The sequence below is a fragment of the Vespa mandarinia genome, chromosome 23, assembly GCF_050613455.1.
Source record: "Vespa mandarinia isolate Hongniang chromosome 23, ASM5061345v1, whole genome shotgun sequence".
Classification (NCBI taxonomy): domain Eukaryota; kingdom Metazoa; phylum Arthropoda; class Insecta; order Hymenoptera; family Vespidae; genus Vespa; species Vespa mandarinia.
This window is the reverse complement of record NC_140832.1, coordinates 2,933,257-2,953,299: the sequence shown is the minus strand read 5'-3', so window position 1 is coordinate 2,953,299 and position 20,043 is coordinate 2,933,257. Positions and strand designations below refer to the sequence as shown.

At 31.6% G+C, this 20,043-nt stretch overlaps 2 protein-coding genes across 2 annotated transcripts; both read left to right on the top strand.

The window, feature by feature from the left end:
- Positions 1–748: 748 nt before the first annotated feature.
- Positions 749–3,931, top strand: LOC118444452 (uncharacterized). Its single transcript, XM_035872742.2, has 4 exons — positions 749–910; positions 990–1,721; positions 2,860–2,967; positions 3,047–3,931. The coding sequence occupies exons 2-4, from the start codon at positions 990–992 to the stop codon at positions 3,770–3,772; spliced, it is 1,566 nt and encodes a 521-aa protein (XP_035728635.2). The 5' UTR covers positions 749–910; the 3' UTR covers positions 3,773–3,931.
- A 1,123-nt stretch (positions 3,932–5,054) lies between these two features.
- On the top strand, positions 5,055–5,765 carry LOC118444479 (protein G12). The gene has a single exon (XM_035872786.2). The coding sequence runs from the start codon at positions 5,055–5,057 to the stop codon at positions 5,751–5,753; it is 699 nt and encodes a 232-aa protein (XP_035728679.1). The 3' UTR covers positions 5,754–5,765.
- The last annotated feature ends 14,278 nt before the right edge of the window (positions 5,766–20,043 follow it).

Here is a 20,043-nt window from a genome sequence, read left to right as displayed (position 1 = left end):
TCTTTTGATCTAATAAGCGAACATATTTTCGATATACATTTCGAACTTTGAGTACACATACCACTTAAATTTTATTTGTAAACAATATAGATTAAAGATAAACATGTTTTTCCTATGACGTAAATGTTTTCAATAGAAATCTATCTAATCGTATCTAGAAAGAAATATAATTCTTTATTTAATTATATTGAACAATCCGTAATCTACAATATATATATGTATATATATGTATATTGAAGGGAAAAATATTATTAGTGTTATTGGCATGTTAATTTAACCCGATAGACAGGCGCCATATTGAGGAAATCAACATTATACTCGAATTCTAATTAAATATTAAAATTATATTTAATATATGTGAAAATATGTGAAAATATTAAAAAACATATCACATGCTGTTCACTGTTCACCGTATTAATACCCAGCTCTTATTTTCTTTTCATAAACATGCTTATATAATATTTGCTTTTCATAACCTTGTCTCTTACAGAGACAAATCATGCGCTATCTCTGATTACCGATCGACTTACTTAAACACGCACACATTACTTATTAGTTCTAAAATCTTATCTTATTATCAGCATATTTTTCACAAATACACAAACACATAACTAATTACTATGAAACCTTCCATCTCTTCGTTCAATTGTCAATCGCCATATCTCACATACACATACACATTTAACTAACTACCCTGAAACTTACATATATATACATATACATATTTATACTGTATCATTAGATAAACTATCTTACAATTTTTATAAAAATTATTCTTTTTTATAAATAATTCTTAATCACGATATATTTGCGTATAAATATCTGCTTTGCGAGGATTACGATATATTCGAGTTTATCATCGTACGATATAAACTATTGTGTACCGTTCCGAACAGTAATTTCAACAACTGTAAGTATAATCGATTACTATATTTTAACAATTAAATTTTTATTGTTATCACTTTTGTTTGGTTTTTTTTTTTAAATAGATGAAGTACGTTTTCACGTTCTTCGCGACTTTAATTGTCGTTGGAGTTTCTGCCATACCACTTAATGGCGATCGTACGAATTTATTGAATGGCAATAGATCAGATATATTTATTAACAATCTTTTGGGTATATTTAATGGCAATAATACGGAAGAAAATCCTTTGGATAAAGATCTTATTGATTTCATACGACTCATACCTCACGACAAACTAAATGAAATTGCAACAAAATATTTGAATGATACTCAGTTAATAAAGCAACATGAATATGTAACGAGTGAAGAATTCCACAACTTGGTATATGCTGTCGAAGCCTTACCGGAACATCAGAGATATGTTCTCTATATTCAAGAATCGGGATACGATAAAATTAGAGAACTTAAAGCCATACATTCGGCTCTTGGAATGAAAGAGTATGTACCACCCAAACCATCGAATGAAGTATTTAAGAAAAACGACAAAAGAAACAAAGGTGGATTCAATGGTTTTATCAAAGAAGTTGTTGCAATTCTTCCTGTAAAGGAAATCAAAGAACTTCACGAAAAGAAACTCAAGGAATCGAAGGCCTTTGCTAAATTCAGTTCATATATTCTAAGCGAAGAATTACAAGAGATATACAAGGAACTTAGAGACAAAGAACCAATGAAAGAAATGTTAGGAGCATTAAAAAAAATTGATATTGAGTTTATGGCGATTTTGGATCTTCAACTTCGTATAGTTGGCTTTAGACCATAAATCATTTAAACATTCCTACTAAATCTATTTCGGCATATATATATATATAATGAATATAAAATTCTTGTAATGCAACTAAAATTATATTCTTATATTTCAAAAATAATAAAAAAACTAATCATTTAAAAGTTTTTAATTAATCAATCCTACAATTTACAATTAAATCCCTTTTATCGTTTTTATAAACACTGATTCTGATAATTCAGTTATAATCATATCAGTCAATTTATAAAGTATTTAAACAAATAAATTATTCGTTATATTTCCAAAGATAAATATGAACTGTGAAATAGATATATAGATTGGTAAAGTTCAATAAATCCACCAAAAAAAAATTCATGAAATCGGCATCCTTTTACAAATTCAATTCTTACATTCGTTCGGAAAAATTTGTTCAATCCAAGAATACTTTGAACAGCAAGAATGAATATATAAAATTAAAAGAAAAATCGAACGCAGCTGACCTTGATATTCAATCAATTGAAAAATTCAACTGCTTGGATTTCAGAAATAAATCGAATATTATTATAATTAATATAATATCGGATATGATATTTTTCATATTTAGAATTAAATCGTTATCTTAATTGTTATCTTAAATAAAATAATCGATATCAAAAATTAATAATATATAACAATGGAATTTCCTTTATTCATTCATTATCCCAAAAATAATAATAGTTTGTAGATGTAGATGAACGTATGTTATTTATCAATACATTGTTGATTTATTCTATTTTTATATTTTCTTTTAATCTAATAAGCGAATATTTTTTCGATATACCTTCCGGTACACATACCACTTAAATTTTATTTGTAAAAAATATTGATAAAAGATAAATGACATGTTTTTTCTATGACGCAAATGTTTTCAATAAAAATTTACGCATCTAGAAAGAAAGCTAACATTTATTTATTAGTATTAAAAAATACTTAATCTATAATATACTTCTTTCGACGGAAAAAAAAACATTTGATAATATTACCGATATAACTATAATTAATTATATCATCCGTAAGATCTTAACCAATCAGCGAAATTATTATTATTATTTCATATAATTAGATCTTATCGTAAGATAAACTATCATACAATTTTTCTACAAATTATTTCTTTTGAATAACTCTTAATCAGGATAATATGTATATAAACACCTGCTTTGCGAGGATTACGGTATATTCGAGTTTATCATTGTGCGATATAAACTATTGTGTACCGTTCCGAACAATAATTTCAACAACTGTAAGTATAATCGATTACTATATTTTAACAATTAAATTTTTATTGTTATCACTTTTGTTTGGTTTTTTTTTTTAAATAGATGAAGTACGTTTTCACGTTCTTCGCGACTTTAATTGTCGTTGGAGTTTCTGCCATACCACTTAATGGCGATCGTACGGATTTATTGAATGGCAATAGATCGAACATATATAATGAAAACTCTTTCAATATGTTTAATGGCAATTATACGCCATCTTTGGATAAAGAACTCTCAGATTTCATGATACGTATACCTCTCGACAAACTAGGTGCAATTTTGGAAAAATACAAGAATGATCCTCAAATAATAAATGGATATACTTATCTATATCATAAACATTTCCATGGTTTGGTATATGCTGCAGAGGCATTACCAGAATACCATAGATATGTTCTCTATCTTCAAGAATCGGGATTAGACGTAATTAAACGAATGCGAATATTTCATTTAACATATGGAATGGAAGATTATGTACCACCCAAACCATTGTATGAACTATTTAAGAGGGAAGACAATTTTGAAGGTGGATTTAAAAATCTCTTCAAAGAAATTATTGCAATCCTTCCTGTAGAGGAACTGAAGGAACTTCACAAAAGGAAACTCAAGGAATCGGAGACCTTCAGCAAATTCGTTTCTTATGTGTCTGACAAAAAATTCTCTGATATCCGTAAGGATCTTGGTGAGAAAGAACCAATACAAGAAATTATAAAATATATGAGATTAGTTGGTATTGATTACCTTGATTATGAAGATCTTCTAAAACATATATTTGGTTTCGAATCATAAATTATTCAATAGATTTTTCATTCAATAGTTTTATTCATTTAGAATAAAACTGTTCCGTTATATATATATATATTAAATATCCATTTCTTGTAATACAAGTAAAAGTATATTTTTGGTCACTTTTAATTAAGAATTAATAAAAATACAGAGCATTTAAAAGTTGTTAATTAATAAATTCACAATTAAATCCCAATCCCTTTTATCGTTTTTATAAATTCTGATTCTGATAGTTGCTAAATAAACGTTAGAACCATCGATTCAGTTTTTATCATATTTGTTAATTTGTAAAGTATTTAAAACAAACAAATTACTCATTGTATATAATATACGAATAATAAAAATAAACTATAAAATAGTTTATAACTTTTTTAGTTAACATTTGTTTGTTTTAAACATTACAATTTCACTAAGCAATTAAAACAATAAATTTGATCTATTATTTTAATAGAGATTTATTATTTTAATAGCCTTGATAGTTCTACAATTAATAATGAATTTTCGTGTTAAGAGAATTGTTACTTTGTATAAGATCGATAATAAATTTATAGTAGATTTATACATTGTGACAATTTCAGGCTAGATTAGAAACAACGAAACAATGCAAATCGACGATATACATTAGATTAGATAGTTTCATTAACTCACTTCAATCTACAGCATCGAATTTGTAGGTTAGTGAATTCTAAAAATGGGGAACCTATTAAATATTTCCGTGTCCAAGCATTAGTCACACAAATTCTTTATCCTTATCATAAATATTTCCCCTCTGGCATCGTATTTCAACTTGATCAAAGAACTCTAAAATAATGAGAGCTCACGAAGGCATAAATCCCGACGGATAATTTGTGATATCGTGATTTCGTGACAACTCCAAACAACATGATTCATTTAATATATCCGAAAAGTTCCATTCGATTGTTCTACGATCCGTTTGATTTTCAAGAAATTTATATATCTCTTGTCTAAATACTTTAATGAATTTTAAATCTCCACAATCAAACGTAGGTATATATATATATATTTTTTTTTTTTTTGGAACGTCTTTCACTTTGATCGAATTCTTATACTTTATCGTATTTCAGTGTCAATATTTATAAAAATATACTAAACTATTAGAAAGATCATCGATTATTTTTTTATACATACAATGAGTAATAACGAATCAATTAAGAAGACCATATATGTATTATAATCTGAAAGTATATATATACATATATATATATATATGTATATATATGTACACATATATATACATACGCATAATATAGATACATAAAATAAAATGAATGAGTCAGTAATAATAATGGGTGTGGCCGCAGTTATGTCTGCGGTTTTTTTTGGTTTACTTGCTTACAACTTAAGAACCTTAATTACGGATATGGATTTATCAAATTTATCAATGCTGCGTGATAATAGCTCTCTCGAAGAAGATTTCAGAGACATATTGGGATTCCTTCCACTCGTCGAGATCCAAATGATTATCGAGAATTACGTTCAATACGATCCCCAATTAAACGAGACGGTGAATTTTATCAATGATCAAAAACGATTCATTTTATCGGAATTGGAATGTTTACCGCAAGTATGTAATTTTATTAACATGCTAAAGGAAAATGGATTAGACGTTGATTATTGGAATGAGATAGTCGAAAGATTTTGGAAAACCATGCCACCATTTGTTGTGCCAGATGAGTGCATTGCTACCGGTGGTTTAACCGGTATGATAAGCCGAATATTAAAGATTATACCGAGAAACGAATTGCATATTTTACTTCGACAGAAATTAAGATATTCGAAAAGTTTCGGTAAACTAATAAACTATTTGAGATCTCGATCGTTCGGTGATCTTTGCAATTCGATGGAAGATAACGCTGGACTTCAACGGCATTTTTATTGGGCGAAGGAATCTGGCCTTGAAATTGTCTTTGCAATCGAATTCGTTAGAAATCTTTACTTTTATCTTACCGAAGAGCTTGAATGAATAATTAAAAGAATGGAAGAAAGAAAGATAGAAAAAGGTAATCGTCAAAATTTAGAAAAATAAAACGATAGAATAATCACAATAATATTAAAATGATATGATTAATGATAAAGTATCAAATATCTTACAGCAAGTAATGAGCTAAAAATGTTACTTGTAAAGAAATTAATCTACTTAGAAAGCTATATAATATTTGCTTTCATCGGGCTATAATAAACTTACTTTAATCTCGATCTTTTTTCTTTCTTTCTTTTTTTTCTTTTTTTTTTTTTTTTATTTTCAGTTACCATTCTAACGCGATGAAAGATAACATTTTGGACTTCAATGACGATTTTTTATTGAGATGAAGGAATCTGTCTTGAAATCTTGAAATCATCTACACAATCAAATTTTTGAAAAACTTTATATTGAACGTTATTGAAGAACTCAAGGAATAAATCAAGGAATTCGTAGGAAATATAGAAAAATAAAATTTTTTAAATAACAATAATTAAATGATCTGATCAATTCCGCTATTAATGATTATAATGAGAGAAATGTACTAAATGTATTACACATGTATGTTACCTCGATGTAAATTAAAATACTTTAAAAGTTTCTATAAATTGATCTGATAGTTTGAACACACACACATATATATATATAGATATCAAATTAAATTTTACATAAAAGTCTCGTAGTATGTATTTGGAACGTTCGAGGAGGTTGGTTGTTTAGATGAGATCATTCGAGTCTCGAATCTCGAAGAGAAGGTTCAGTTGGGTGCGCCGCCTCCAAGGATGGCAGCAGGAATTAATTCTACTCAAGAAGATGTCCTCCTCCTTCCCTATGGTTTGTATAGCTACGACACGCCGGTGTGAGCTTCGTGTTGAAGCCCTCACTGCGGAGTGAGAAGCGAGGAAAGGGACTGCCGGATAGGATTCAGTACGGTGCGAGACCAAGCGGCTCTCGCGGTGTCTGCGGCAAACAATTCCAATTAACTTGCTGGAATTGAAATAGGACTCGTCGTCGTCGTCGTCGTCGTCGTCGTCGTCGTCGTAGTCATCGTCGTCGTCGTCTTCGTCGTCGTAGTCGTCGGTCCGTCGACGCCCGCATTGTGGATGCCCCGACGTCGAGAACGAGAACGCGTTCCTTTACTCCCTCTTCCTTCCTTCCTTCCTTCCCCATTACCATCACCTTTTCCTATACCACCATTTCCACGAACATCCTTCATTTTTCTTCAAGAAATTAAAGTAACATTCCAAATGAGAAAATTAGTTGTTATAACGTATAAACCGTAAGAACGAAGAATTAATGATATAAAATTCATATCGTTCGTTGGATAATACAAGAAGAAATTTAAAATTATATTATTCATTGGAATCATTCAAATTTATCTGTATTTTCTTTTGTAATTTGTACGATCGAATTCTATTTAAGAGGATTTACAATCGAATCCAATCTCTCTCTCTTCCTCTTTTTTTTTCTCTCTATTTCTTATACAATAGTTTAATAAGCATCGAGCTTAGAAATCTTAGGTAGGAAGTGCTAAGAGTAAAATTTCCTATCTGATTCAGCGATTATAATTCAATCAGGATGAAAGGTGAAAGTAACCTTGGTTTGCGTCTGGATTCACGTTGCGCTTTCTTTATCGCGAGTACCGGTATAGGTAAATGGCGGTAGCCCGTATAGATCCATTATCCACGCGGCATAATGCTCGTCATCGTCGTCATCGTAACGGGTAGTCATAAAGCATGCGAAGCTGGTACCGTACTGCCGCCCTAGACAATACCCCTTCTGAGCTGCTCAGATATTGAAGACGCCCGAAAGCAGTGTGTACCGATCCCAGTGTGTACCCAACGTCTGGCCCAGCTCTCTACATTATTAAATTCTACCTTGCTCCTGGACCAACGACAAGGGACAATGAAGTTCTTTAAGCGTCCGTCACGTTGCCCGAGATGTGTACTCCACTTCCTATTCCGCCATACAAATCTCCTTGATCCTTGACGCACCAACCTTTTAACGATTTACGTGCTGCTTACCTTTTTAACTTTTCTCTTCTTTCTTCTTTTTTTTCTTTTCTTTCTCTCTTTCTTTTCTTTTTTTTTTTTTTTTTTTGTTTTTCTCTATCCCTTATCGATAAACTAACGAAACTTTGTTCCTTTTCGAATTCGATACTATTAACTTCGTTTGGTACAGTTTATTATTTTAATCTTTAATAATTTTATTTAAACAGAAATTTATATAAAATGTAATATATATACATATCATTTTGATCGATGATTTTTCATGTCTTTTGGAAAATTTCACATCATTTGTGATTAAGAAATGTTCCAATTGCATTGTGGAAACTTCTAAGAATACAAAGTTTCTATGTTCAATATTAGATTTTTAAAGTATGTTGATTTGACGGATTTCAGAATTTCAAAATAATAAAAATGAATATTATTTTTTTTTTTAATAATTTATATTGATCTCGATTAATGTAATAATGTTCTAAGGACAAAAATCGATTTTGCGAAAAATAAGAATTATAAAATCATTTTGTTGATAGAATTGATATTATTGAAGGAATTTAACACGTGATCGAAATAAATATCTACTAATCCGAAAACAAATATGGAAGATGTAAGAGAACATTCCAATTTAGTTCCTTTAATTATTGCCTATTCTGAAAAGACATATATATGTTTCCGTGTTATCTTGGTGAAAAATGATCTCCATTAAGAGCTAAGTCTGACCTACGATATAAATACGTAAGGGACATTGTAGGACCGACCTGATAATTTCTACGAAGAAGAAACGATTATTCTTCTTATCAAGAATGATTTATTTTATACAATTCGACGAAAGAAATGATATTTATGAATTCTCTCTCTCTCTCTCTCTCTCTCTCTCTCTCTCTCTCCTTTTCTCTTTTTCTCGATCCTATTTTCCTGTAAAAGAAAGAAAGAAAGGAGGGGAGAGAGAGAGAGAGAGAGAGAGAGAGATTTTCAAACAAAATATTATGAAATGAAAACAAAAAGAACTTGTGATCCTTTAACAAAAATAACATTAGTGATCCTTTATTGCATGTCTACGAATTAATATGCATTGTATTTTGCATTAATATGCATTTTAATTATGCATTGTATATATAGGATTAACTTATCTTTTTCAGAATCAATTAAATCGAATTAATATTACGAGCACTCTATCGAGACATTACAATATCTATTCTATTCTCTTCTACTGTTATTATTTTCCGGATGAATCATATCCTTGAGAATCTTCCTCTCTCTCCGGATATAGGAGGAGTTTTTTTTTAATCTTCTTTCTTTTCTTTTCTTTCTTTTATTTTTTTTTTTTTTTTTTTTTTCTTATATACGAATGATTCATTATTTTGAATCGATATGAAATCATATGAAAGAATAGCTTGAATGAGAAAAAATATAAAACAAAAAATAATAAATAAACACACACATACATATATATATATATAGATAACACGATAATATGATAAGATTATCTACGTAACGTTTCTTGACATTTGTTATTGTCAATTACATAATGGTTATGTACGTTCTCATATATACATTTATATTTAATAATTTTCATACAATAATTAAGAAATATCCTTTCGTAATAATAATACATTTCATAATCATTCATAAATGATATATCCTATGAATAATACAATCATTTGAAATCATTCATTAATTCATAAAGTATTAACTATCTATCTTTAAAATCATCACGCGTACGATATCTATGACTCATACTGTATAATTTTCATGAATCGCCATTCACGAATACGTGATATCTATAATAAATGATAAATAATAATAAATGATAACATATCGTACCTTAAAAAATGGATAACCAATTAATGATCTTTTCAATTTCTTTCTTTTTTTTTCTTTTTCTTTTTCTTTTTTCTTTTTGTTTTTCCTTTTTTAACTTACCATTCCTATGCTTAAAAAATTGTATATTTATAGAAATGACTAATATTATGAGTTATATTGAAAATAGTCGAAACGTTAAATATATTACTATCATTTCGTAAAATTTAACCGAGTATACGGTTATTGGTAGATATACAAAACGTTTTCTCTATTTCTCTCTTTCTCTTTCTCTCTCTCTCTCTCTCTCTCCCTCTCTCATCCTTTTACTATGACTTATCGAACGCGACTTGTTGCGCTTACACGCTCGATCGCGAAACAATTGTTTCCGGGCTTTGTTAGATTACGACGCCATGGCCTTCCTATTAATAACGTTGCCCTACGATAAAGTCTCGTCGAAAATCCGGATGGTGGAACGGTAATTAAAGATCGTGGAAAACCGATAACGGACGATCGGAATGACCCTTCTCTTTCTCCTCTAAAACTATCTCTCGAATTCTCTCGTTGGTTTGACCAGTGTGCATACGACTTCTCTCTAACGTTTTCTCTAACGTCAAAACAATACAAACATTTATTATATTCGTTTAATCGATATCTTGTATAATAAAATATATATGAAATGTAAGATGAATAATGAAAGATTACGTATTAATTAATTATTTTATTAAATAAGATATATATATATATAAATCTTTCCAACAATTACATTTTATTTCGTTAAAATAAATTAGAACTTTTATCGGCACGTTCTGTATATATTATAATATGTATAATATATATATATATATATATATATATATATATATATATTAATTTATATGGGAACTTAAATATTAATATAACAGATGATTTAATTTCCCTCATTATATAATTAATATATAAATAATCATTCGTTTGTCTTTTCTTTCAACGAAAACATTATAGTTTCATAATAGTTCCTTTACAATTTGTCAAAATTAATTTATCACTCTTCATTCATAAAATATGATTTTTAATCGTTATCATTATTATCCATTCGCCGATGTTAAAGATCTCTTCGTTTGATACATTAAAAAGAATTTATATACGCTTTGAGAAAATGTATGAAGATATATCAAGGTCATAAAACTTTTTAGATATATCTCATAGATATATACAGGTACACAATACATACCATTGAAACGGTTTAAATTCATAAGAGGGATGCTTTCGCAGCTTTCTATTATGTCTTTTATGTATATTTATGTGCATGTATATACATACACACATACATACATACATACATATATATATATATCCTTATTCAAAGCGTATCGCACTTAATTAAGCTCTTTGCCGCAACCACGAGGTAAACTTGTAGCCCCTAGAATCGAGAGTACGATACGAAAGCGTACGTGATCTCGAGAATCGCGACGCTCTGTTCTGCGATGCGGAGAGCGGCTTAAATTCCGCGTTCGGCTTCTTCGGTAGAATGCTCGTGTTGTTTTCTTAAGGACGTTCGTACACCTCTCTGCGGTAACTTATGAACCAAAGGAGCGAATAGAAAATAGGATCGGTGGTGAAAGAGAAAGAGGAAGAAAGAGAGAGAGAGAGAGAGAGAGAGAGAGAGAAAGAGAGAGATAGATAGATAGATGGATGAATAGATAAAGATAAAGAGAAAGAGAGAAAGAGAAAGGGAAAGAGAAACACGAAGAGAGAAAGGGATAGATAGACGGATAGAGATAAATAGATAGAGATAGATAGAGATAGAGATAGAGATAGAGAGAGAGAGAGAAAGAGAAAGAGAATGAGTGAGTGAGAGAAAACATAGAAAGCGGAGAAACGCTACGAATGTTGTTAGAATTCTACGAGTAAGTTCCGTAATCAGCGGTACTCGGTAGCTCTTCGAACCGTCGGGGAATTCGCAGGCGGATCACGTCGTTATTTAACGAGATTATGTCGTTAACCAACAGGATGCAGACCGAATCGATATCGATTCGGCGATATGAAATTAAGCTGGCCCATTCATCCTGATTAACGAGCCTGGCGTGAGTCCGACATCGTAATCGCATTTACATGTTTTCTTCCGAAATTCGTGATACACGATCGAATCGGCTATTTCAACGTTACTCTGAGACCTTGATTTTTCAATTCTTCCCGATTGTTTATCCTCCTTTTTTCTTTCTTTTTTTTTTTCTTCTCTTACCCTCCTCTTTTTCCAAAGTTAACCCTCTCTTCATACCGAATACTCTTCAGCTTCCGTTTCTTCTTCTTCTTCTTCTTCTTCTTTTTTTTTTTTTCTTTTTCTTCCTTTTTCTGCTTCTTCCTTTATTTTTCATTCATACGAAAACAATGAACGATTGTACTCGACGATTATATCTCGTGTTTTTTTTCCCCTTTTTAATTTTGTTTTTTTTTCTATTTTTCTATTTTTTTTTTTTTTCTTTTTATATTCGATCCTCAAATTCCAAGGAATTTTTAAACGAGATCTGGATAAATAATTTGAGGAGTGTTTCAATTTGGATTGGTTTAAATATTTTTATTTAAACTTTAAACATTATCAGGCTTGTATATCATATTGTTTAAGATATCTGATTACGGTGTTACTTATTAATTTCTTGGTTTATTTTTTTTTTTCTCTTTGCAAATACTAACGATTAATTTCTATCTACTTATTTTCATCGTATTGGAAATATTTAAAAAAAAGTTTTCGATCGAGATTTTTATTGATTCTTATTGGTTTATATGATAGCTATTAAGGGTTAAATATACTAGATGATTCCTCAGGTTCATATCTTGGCACAACCCTAACGGAACGAAGGAACGAATGTTCCATGTACAATAAGTATTGGAATGCCATAATGGAAACCGTCTGCGAAATATCGGGATGTCGTCTTCAGACCACTTCGACGCGAGGGTGCGGTTAAAACAGCCACCCCTTGCAAAAGCTTCGTCGAGGAAAGACCGAATACCCTTGACAGTTTTGAATACCAAACAGCGTAGCGCTACGTGGCATACCAGATGTAAAACGATGTCTGTTGAGTGTCAAAAAAAATAGGGTTCGAAGTATACTCACTTGTTACGATATGTTAATTTTAAAATGACATTTGATTCGTTCATTTCAAATCACATGATATTTTTGATTATCAAAAGTATCCATTTTAATTATTCGAAATTAACATTATCGAAAATTTGATATTTAGATATCATTTATCTTTAGGATAAACCGATAATTATTTACGTGCCAATATTATTATTTTAATAATATTATTATTATTATTATTATTGTACTTTTAATATATATATATATTTTTTTTTGTTTTTACTTTTCATTTTTTTTTTATCTTTTTTTTTTTATTTTTTTTTGTATTATTTTTTTTTTTTTATTTTTTTTTTTATTTTTTTTTTTATACAAGTATTGACCAATTGAATAAATAACGTCGGAAATATCGGATTTAAAAAATGACATGAGATTATATGATAACAGACAGTATATAAATGCATGCGTGTGTATGTGTATGTGTATGACAAAAGATAGAGCATATAGAGATAAGCATAGGTATTAGAATCTAATCATTCTTTTAAATAAGTTTTTAGGTAATGCATTGTCCCAGGTTAATATTATTAGAGTCAATCAAATTCGTCAGTATTTTTAGAATAATTTTGCGTTTTATTAATGCAATCAGTATACTTAGACATTACTTATTATTGGCGAATCGAATATTTTCTTTTTCATTTCGTTTAGAAAAGAACACATTTATCGATGCTCACTTCTTTTTAATATTTTCTTTTTTTCTTTTATTTTAAATGAATACATCGCCACCTCTACTTACGTGCATATTTTACAATTTACTTCTCGAAATAATTTTTCTAAGAATTCTCATTGCATTGCTTTTTTCTATCCTGATGATAATGTCACTGACGTGACATTAAAATTTTTCAAGTCATTTCATCGAATGGATACGCTTGTATTAGAAAACAAAAAATATATGTAAGTTTTGAAAAGCACAAACATTTTTTCTTTAATTACCATGGTTCTAAGAAAAACAAATAATTCATCTTTACAATATTTCTTACGTCAGCCGAATCCTTCTTCATTTCTCATTAAATACTAAGAATTTCATTTTGAAACAGATCAGGATATAGCAAGCCTTGGGATGACATTTAAAAGGACCCATCAAAGTCTTCTGTCATCTTGGCTCAATAAGAAAGCGAATACTCTTGCCTCGAGGCCAATCGAGTTCTGTTCTTTTATTCTCTAATCAATTTTATTTTTTTCTTCTTTCTTCTTCTTCTTCTCCTTTTTTTCTTTTTCTTTTTCTTTTTTTTTTTCTTTTTTTTTCTTTCTTTTATCAACCAAGTCAATCACTCAAACTCAAGTTTCCAATGTCGTTCTTGGCACATTCAGTTTTTATATTAAATATTTGAAATTCGACGTAATGTTTTTCGACAAACTATAGGAAACTTCGTAATCAATTATTTTCGAAATGCAATCTATTTTCATCTATCTTCTTATTCTATTCGCTCATCTTTTTATATCCATCACGGTTAAAGGATTTACGATTTGCCCTATGAAAGATTCCACAAAGAGAAAATTTATTCAGGACTTTATCAACTTAATCGCATGATTTATACGTATGATTATATGTAGATATTATCTACCAAAAAAAGAATCCATTCCTTCGTTTTTTTTTCTTTTTTTTTTTTTTTCTTTTATCGGAAAAGATCATCACCGATTGTCAAATAATTATCTCGGAATAAGATTTTGTCGTATCTTTTAACCTGTCGTATTATCAAAATCATTATAAATAATGAAATCTCGGCTAGCTCGTTAAATAAGTATATATATATATATACATAAAATTATAATTATTACATATTCTCCTAAAAAAAAAAAAAAAAATTAATGTAAATCTTCCCCTTATATATTCAATATTAAATCTAAAAATTAATTTTGACTTTCTTTGAATAAAATCAAAAGGCATACAATATAATTTAGTCACTATTATTAAAAATAAAAGAATGAAAACTATTTTTTATACAAATCCTTTTTACACAAATTCCTTCCTGAAATTTTAAAATAACAATTACCTCGTTAAATATATATATATACATATACATATTTTATATCTTATCGAATCTCGCATGAATACACCATAGATACTTCGATAAAACTCTCGATGGATTAAAGAGAAGATACTCGAGAAGATACGATGAGAAGAAAATAAGAAGGAGAAGAAGAAGAAGAAGAAGAAGAAGAAGAGGAAAAAGTTGACAAGAAAGAACTTATCGAACCAAGTCTGCGAGTATTCCAAGAGGAATCAGAGTCGACAAGACTGACTAGATGAAAGGAGAAAAAAGAGAGAGACAGAGAGAGAGAGAGAGAGGGAGAGAGGAAGAGAGGGAGAGAAGGACGGAGAAAGAGAGATAGATAGACAGATAAATAGTGAGAGAGAGAGAGAGAGAGCGAGAGAGAAAGCATTGTGTGCAGAAACTCGACTGAGTAGGTGGGGTAGAATTCATGGGGTAATTCCGTGTTCGATACACCGTGCGCGCTTAAGGCTGCGATGTTACCGGCGTCACATAAGCGTAATACCGGATAAGCCGCAATAATGTAGACTCGCTGTGCGTGCATGCGAAAGCGGAATGGATCCCGCTGTTCGAGGAGGCTTCAAGAGCCGAATGTCCATGGAGATATAATCATTGAACCGAAACTTGAACAGGGAACTCGCCTTGTCCGCCATTGATGTTCAACTATTCCGTTAAAGAATCTTCGATTTCAATGTTGCTTCATTTGCTATACATATACGTATACACAGGTAGATTGATTGTACGTTGATGCAGTAGGTTGAACGTTAGGGATAAACGCAATAATGAGGCATCATATCGTACCTAGATGGATTTATGGAAACGCTCATGATATTCCATCGACTACCTGCCGATTATCGTATCTGCGATTAACGTTTCGATTGACGTTCAAGTTTCCTTGATAGGCTCAAACCAATGCCAATCGCTTTGCCCTGTGAACTTTGAATTTGGATTCGTCTAATATACTGATAGACGATATCATCAATTGTAAAAAATGTTTTTATAGAATATAGAATATCGATACGTTGATCGTTGATGATCTATCGAATCGTGAGAATATTTTTTCTTAAATATAATACTGGATACATTAATAATTTATATGTTGATTCGAAACAATTTGTGAGAATATTTGGTAACATCTTTTATGGTTAATCACTGTGTTGTACGGTTAATGTCTCTTATGGTTAATGATCTGTGTTTCGTATGATTAATGTTTATGTCTCGTATGGTTTATTTTATTGACATTGTTGTTAATAAAATAAATCGTAAGAATGACGTGATAAGATATCAACGCCTTTTAATGGATAGTATTTGACTAATTCGAAAAGGACAATTATCCTTGCGGAATAATGGGAATAAATAGAAAGAGAAAAAGAAAAAGAGAGAAAAAGACAGAGAAAGAGAGAGAGAGAGAGAGAGAAAGATAGGGGTAGTATATCTAGAAATCGGACGAGAGAAAATCTGCCACTCGAGATCTCAGTTACGACAAAGCGTTTCCTACAATATGCTCGATTCTCGCTCGTCCCGCTTTAGAAAGAAGATACGGTCTTTGAAGTATTCGCTTGCGATTAAAAAAGGGAGTCACCGGAGGATCTTCTTCTTTTCTTTTTTCGGCGAGGACGGCGACGGCGACGATCTTTCTTACTTCGAAAACTGGCGCTTTGTCGCAAGGGAGATTTAATCTCCTTTCCTCCGTTTTTCCTTCCCACGGTTACCTACCTATCTATCTCGTTCGGCTTTAAAGCGGCTACACAAAACAATACGAAGTAACCGGCAATTTCTTTTACCTCGTGAACGACGTCGAGTCCAAAGTCTTCGGAGGTTATACGGAAGACGGCTCGAAATGAAATCGTAAAGAAGAACGGAAGGGTCTTTTGGCACTACCAACTCCAAAGGGACGACCAACGACGTGAAATGACGAGGAACAATGAGAATGGAAAGAGCTGCGAGAAAAAGAGGAAGAGAAAAGGAAAGAGAAAGAGAGAGTAATTAGCGCGAAGAGCATTAAGAAGACACGAGGCAATTTCGAGCGGCCATTTTTCACAGTAATCTGCGGTATTCGCTCGAATCTTCCGGCCACCCAGATCAGAGTCTTCATTTTGTCCAGAATTCTCATTCGTAAGAACTGAAACAGATGGAGCGCAGTATAACGAAGCGAGCTTTTGGATAGGTTACGACGAGAGACAAGGAAAAAGAATGAAAAAGATTATTGAATGGACGAAAGTATGAATCTCTCTCGATCAATTAAAAACTTAAGGATTACGTCGATTCAAAAAGGGATCATAGGAAGAAAAAAAAAATCTCATTCATATAAAACTAAACTGTAATTTTTATAGTTATATCATGATCAAATTCCATCATAGATTTTTATAATAATTACAAAAATTCATATATAATTAATCTGTGTTATTGTCAATAAGATATCCGTAAGACACGATTTATGATTTAACTTTGTTCAATTAACAATATCTACGTCATGATTGTCATAAATGATCAATTATTTTATTTCATATGTTTCATATAGAACGATTTGAAGATATACAAATATTCTATTGCCGTTTCTAAAATTTATTAAAAATATATATCTTAGTAAGAACAAAATAAACAATATAACGCAAAATGTAACTGATCACGATTAAAAAAGGATCATTTATCTCTTATCTGCTACAAAAAATTATATAAGATATCGATTGGAATTGAGTTATGGTGAATCGTTTCAGAGGTGAACGTATTAAAAATTTTCTTTGTGTCGTGAAACGAAAAGAAAAAAACAAAAACAACAAAAAAAAAAAATAAGAAAGAAAAAGAAACAAAAATCTAACGATATCCCATAATTGATCGGAATTAACAATTAAAACGATACTAGAACACTTGCAACGTTTATCATAAGCGTTAAGCCATCTGTAAGATAGGAAGCGTATCTAATAGCTTAGCTTCGCGAGACCGGATCGAGTTATCGAGTAAGATGCTTATAAATCGGATTCATCAGCGTGAGAGGCTCGAAATCGAGAACGGTATCGAGCGCGCGACATCGTTGTCGACTCGCCTCGCCTCATTAAATCTTACAGACGTCCGATGAAGCGCGTTCGAGGCTGCTGCGAGAGAACGTAACGCGATTATACGCTCTTATCCTGTTCCCCCGACGTTAACCGAATCTTCTCCCGTGCGACTGAATTTCACGAGGGAGCGGAACGTCGCGGTGGAGGAGGATAAAGTACGATTAAACGAGAAAGAGAGAAGGAAGGAAAGAGATAGAGAACAAAAGAGAAAGAGAGGGAGAGAGAGAGAGAGAGAGAGAGAAAATGTGTATGTATGTGAGAGAGAGAGAGTGACAGAGATAGATAAAGGTAGAAAAAGGGAAGAAGAAAAAATAGAAAAAAAAAGGGAAAGAGAGACAGAAACAGTCAGATAGATAGATAAAGAGAGAAAGAGAGAGAGAAGGAGAGACAATAAGAGTGAGAGTGAGATAATAAGAATAAAGAAGAAAACATTTAATGAGATACAAAACGCAGAAAGCAGAAGACGAATTCGTGGTAGCAATCGATCGTTCTTTCCCGTGAGAGTCTCCCTTGGGATTCGCGAGGATCCACGCGTATAAACTTCGCACGGACGACGACAGGCACGGACGCAACACCGAATCCTCCATGGATTATCCGGATTTGCGCGACCGACCGTCCGGTGTGCGTCCACTAGGATGACGCTGAGGACGTTGACGTTTCTACCAAGAGGACACGTGCAAACCGGTTAGGAATGATAACTACTTGCTTATCCTATATACATAGACATGCGCGCACACACACACATATATATATATATATATATATATATATATATATATATATCTTGATATCCAAGACGAACGTAAAAGCATCTTTGGTTGTAACAAACATAGGAGTATGTCTCGCGAGATATTAGAAGCGATTACAAATAGTGAATTTCGCTTTGATCCGCACGTTATAATCCTTCCAGCTAAAATCAATATCGGTATGTTGGTGAGGGTATTCAAACGTAATAACGATTAAAGTGAATATTATACGTTGAAATAGTAAACGGGGTATGATATGAATTAAATAATTAAGTCATAAAATAGATTTATTTTATATGTATTAGTTGGATACGTCGAGTGTTCCTTTTTTCTTTTTTATCTCTTTTTTCCTTTTTCTTTTTTTTCTTTTTTTTTTCTTTTTTTTTTTCTTTTTTTTTTCCAGTTGGAAAAATATTTTCACCGGGGATATGCAAGAAAAACGATACAGTCGATATCATTCCCCTATCGGGAAGCACCCTCTCTTCCGATGAGAAGCACTTTCAAAGGTCGCGTACACGTACATAGATATTTACATACATACATATATACATATATAAATATAAATATAAATATATATATATGTGTATGTACTCGCGCGTATATATATATATATATATATATATATATATATATAAGTACAATCCGTAGTGAGTATAAGTACATATAGGCTCAACTGAAAAGCTCTGGCGCTCTTTTCTCGACGCCATCTTAAATCCCTATGGTGGAAAACTAGCTCTTCAGGCAAGTGCACGAACTCCTACTTTTCGAACCCCCAAAATCCGCCGACGCATTTTCTCGAGAATCGCATGCGAAACTTCCTTCGACTTATCTTCGAAACGAAAAGTAACAGAGAGAGAGAGAGAGAGAGAGAGGGAGAGAGAGTTAAATAAAAATAGAAACAGAAAGAAGAAGAAGAAGAGGAAGAAGAAGAAAAGAAGGAAAAAGAAGAGGAAAAAGAAAGCAAATATCGATAGAAAGGAAAGATCGAAAAAGGAAATGTGTAAATCCTTTTTTCCTGATCCCTCGGGAAAGTCGAGACAAGAATTCGTGGCTTGTCTCGAATGCGTAAAAAAACTCGTTCGTTCGCGCGTTCACTTCTTCCAATAAAAGGGAACAATCATTTTATCGCGTACGAGAGAACATCGTGGATGAAAAAGAATGGATGACTAGGTTGGTTGAAATCAATTGAAAGAAGATAGGAGTTAGTAATTAATCGTTCGTGGATGATCGTACGCCCGATTTCACGTTGATCTCTTCGAAAAAGATGAACGAAAAACGATTTCATGGTAAGAGAGAAATAAACGTAGAAGAGACGTAAAAAGAGAGAGAGAGAGAGAGAGGGAGAGAGTGAGAGAAAGAGTGAGAGAAAGAGAAAGATAGTATCGTACAGTCGGTTTAATTAATTACCAAACTCACTCATTCTCTCCACTTTGACCGACTCTCACCGAAATCTCATCGGTGCATCGCTGACCGGTAAAGTGAAAATAACCGAAACGATCGTGTCGGTAGTCTACCCCTCTGCCTCGCTGTTTGTGTTACGTCGATTAATTAATATTTCGATTCGGAGCAAGCGATAACG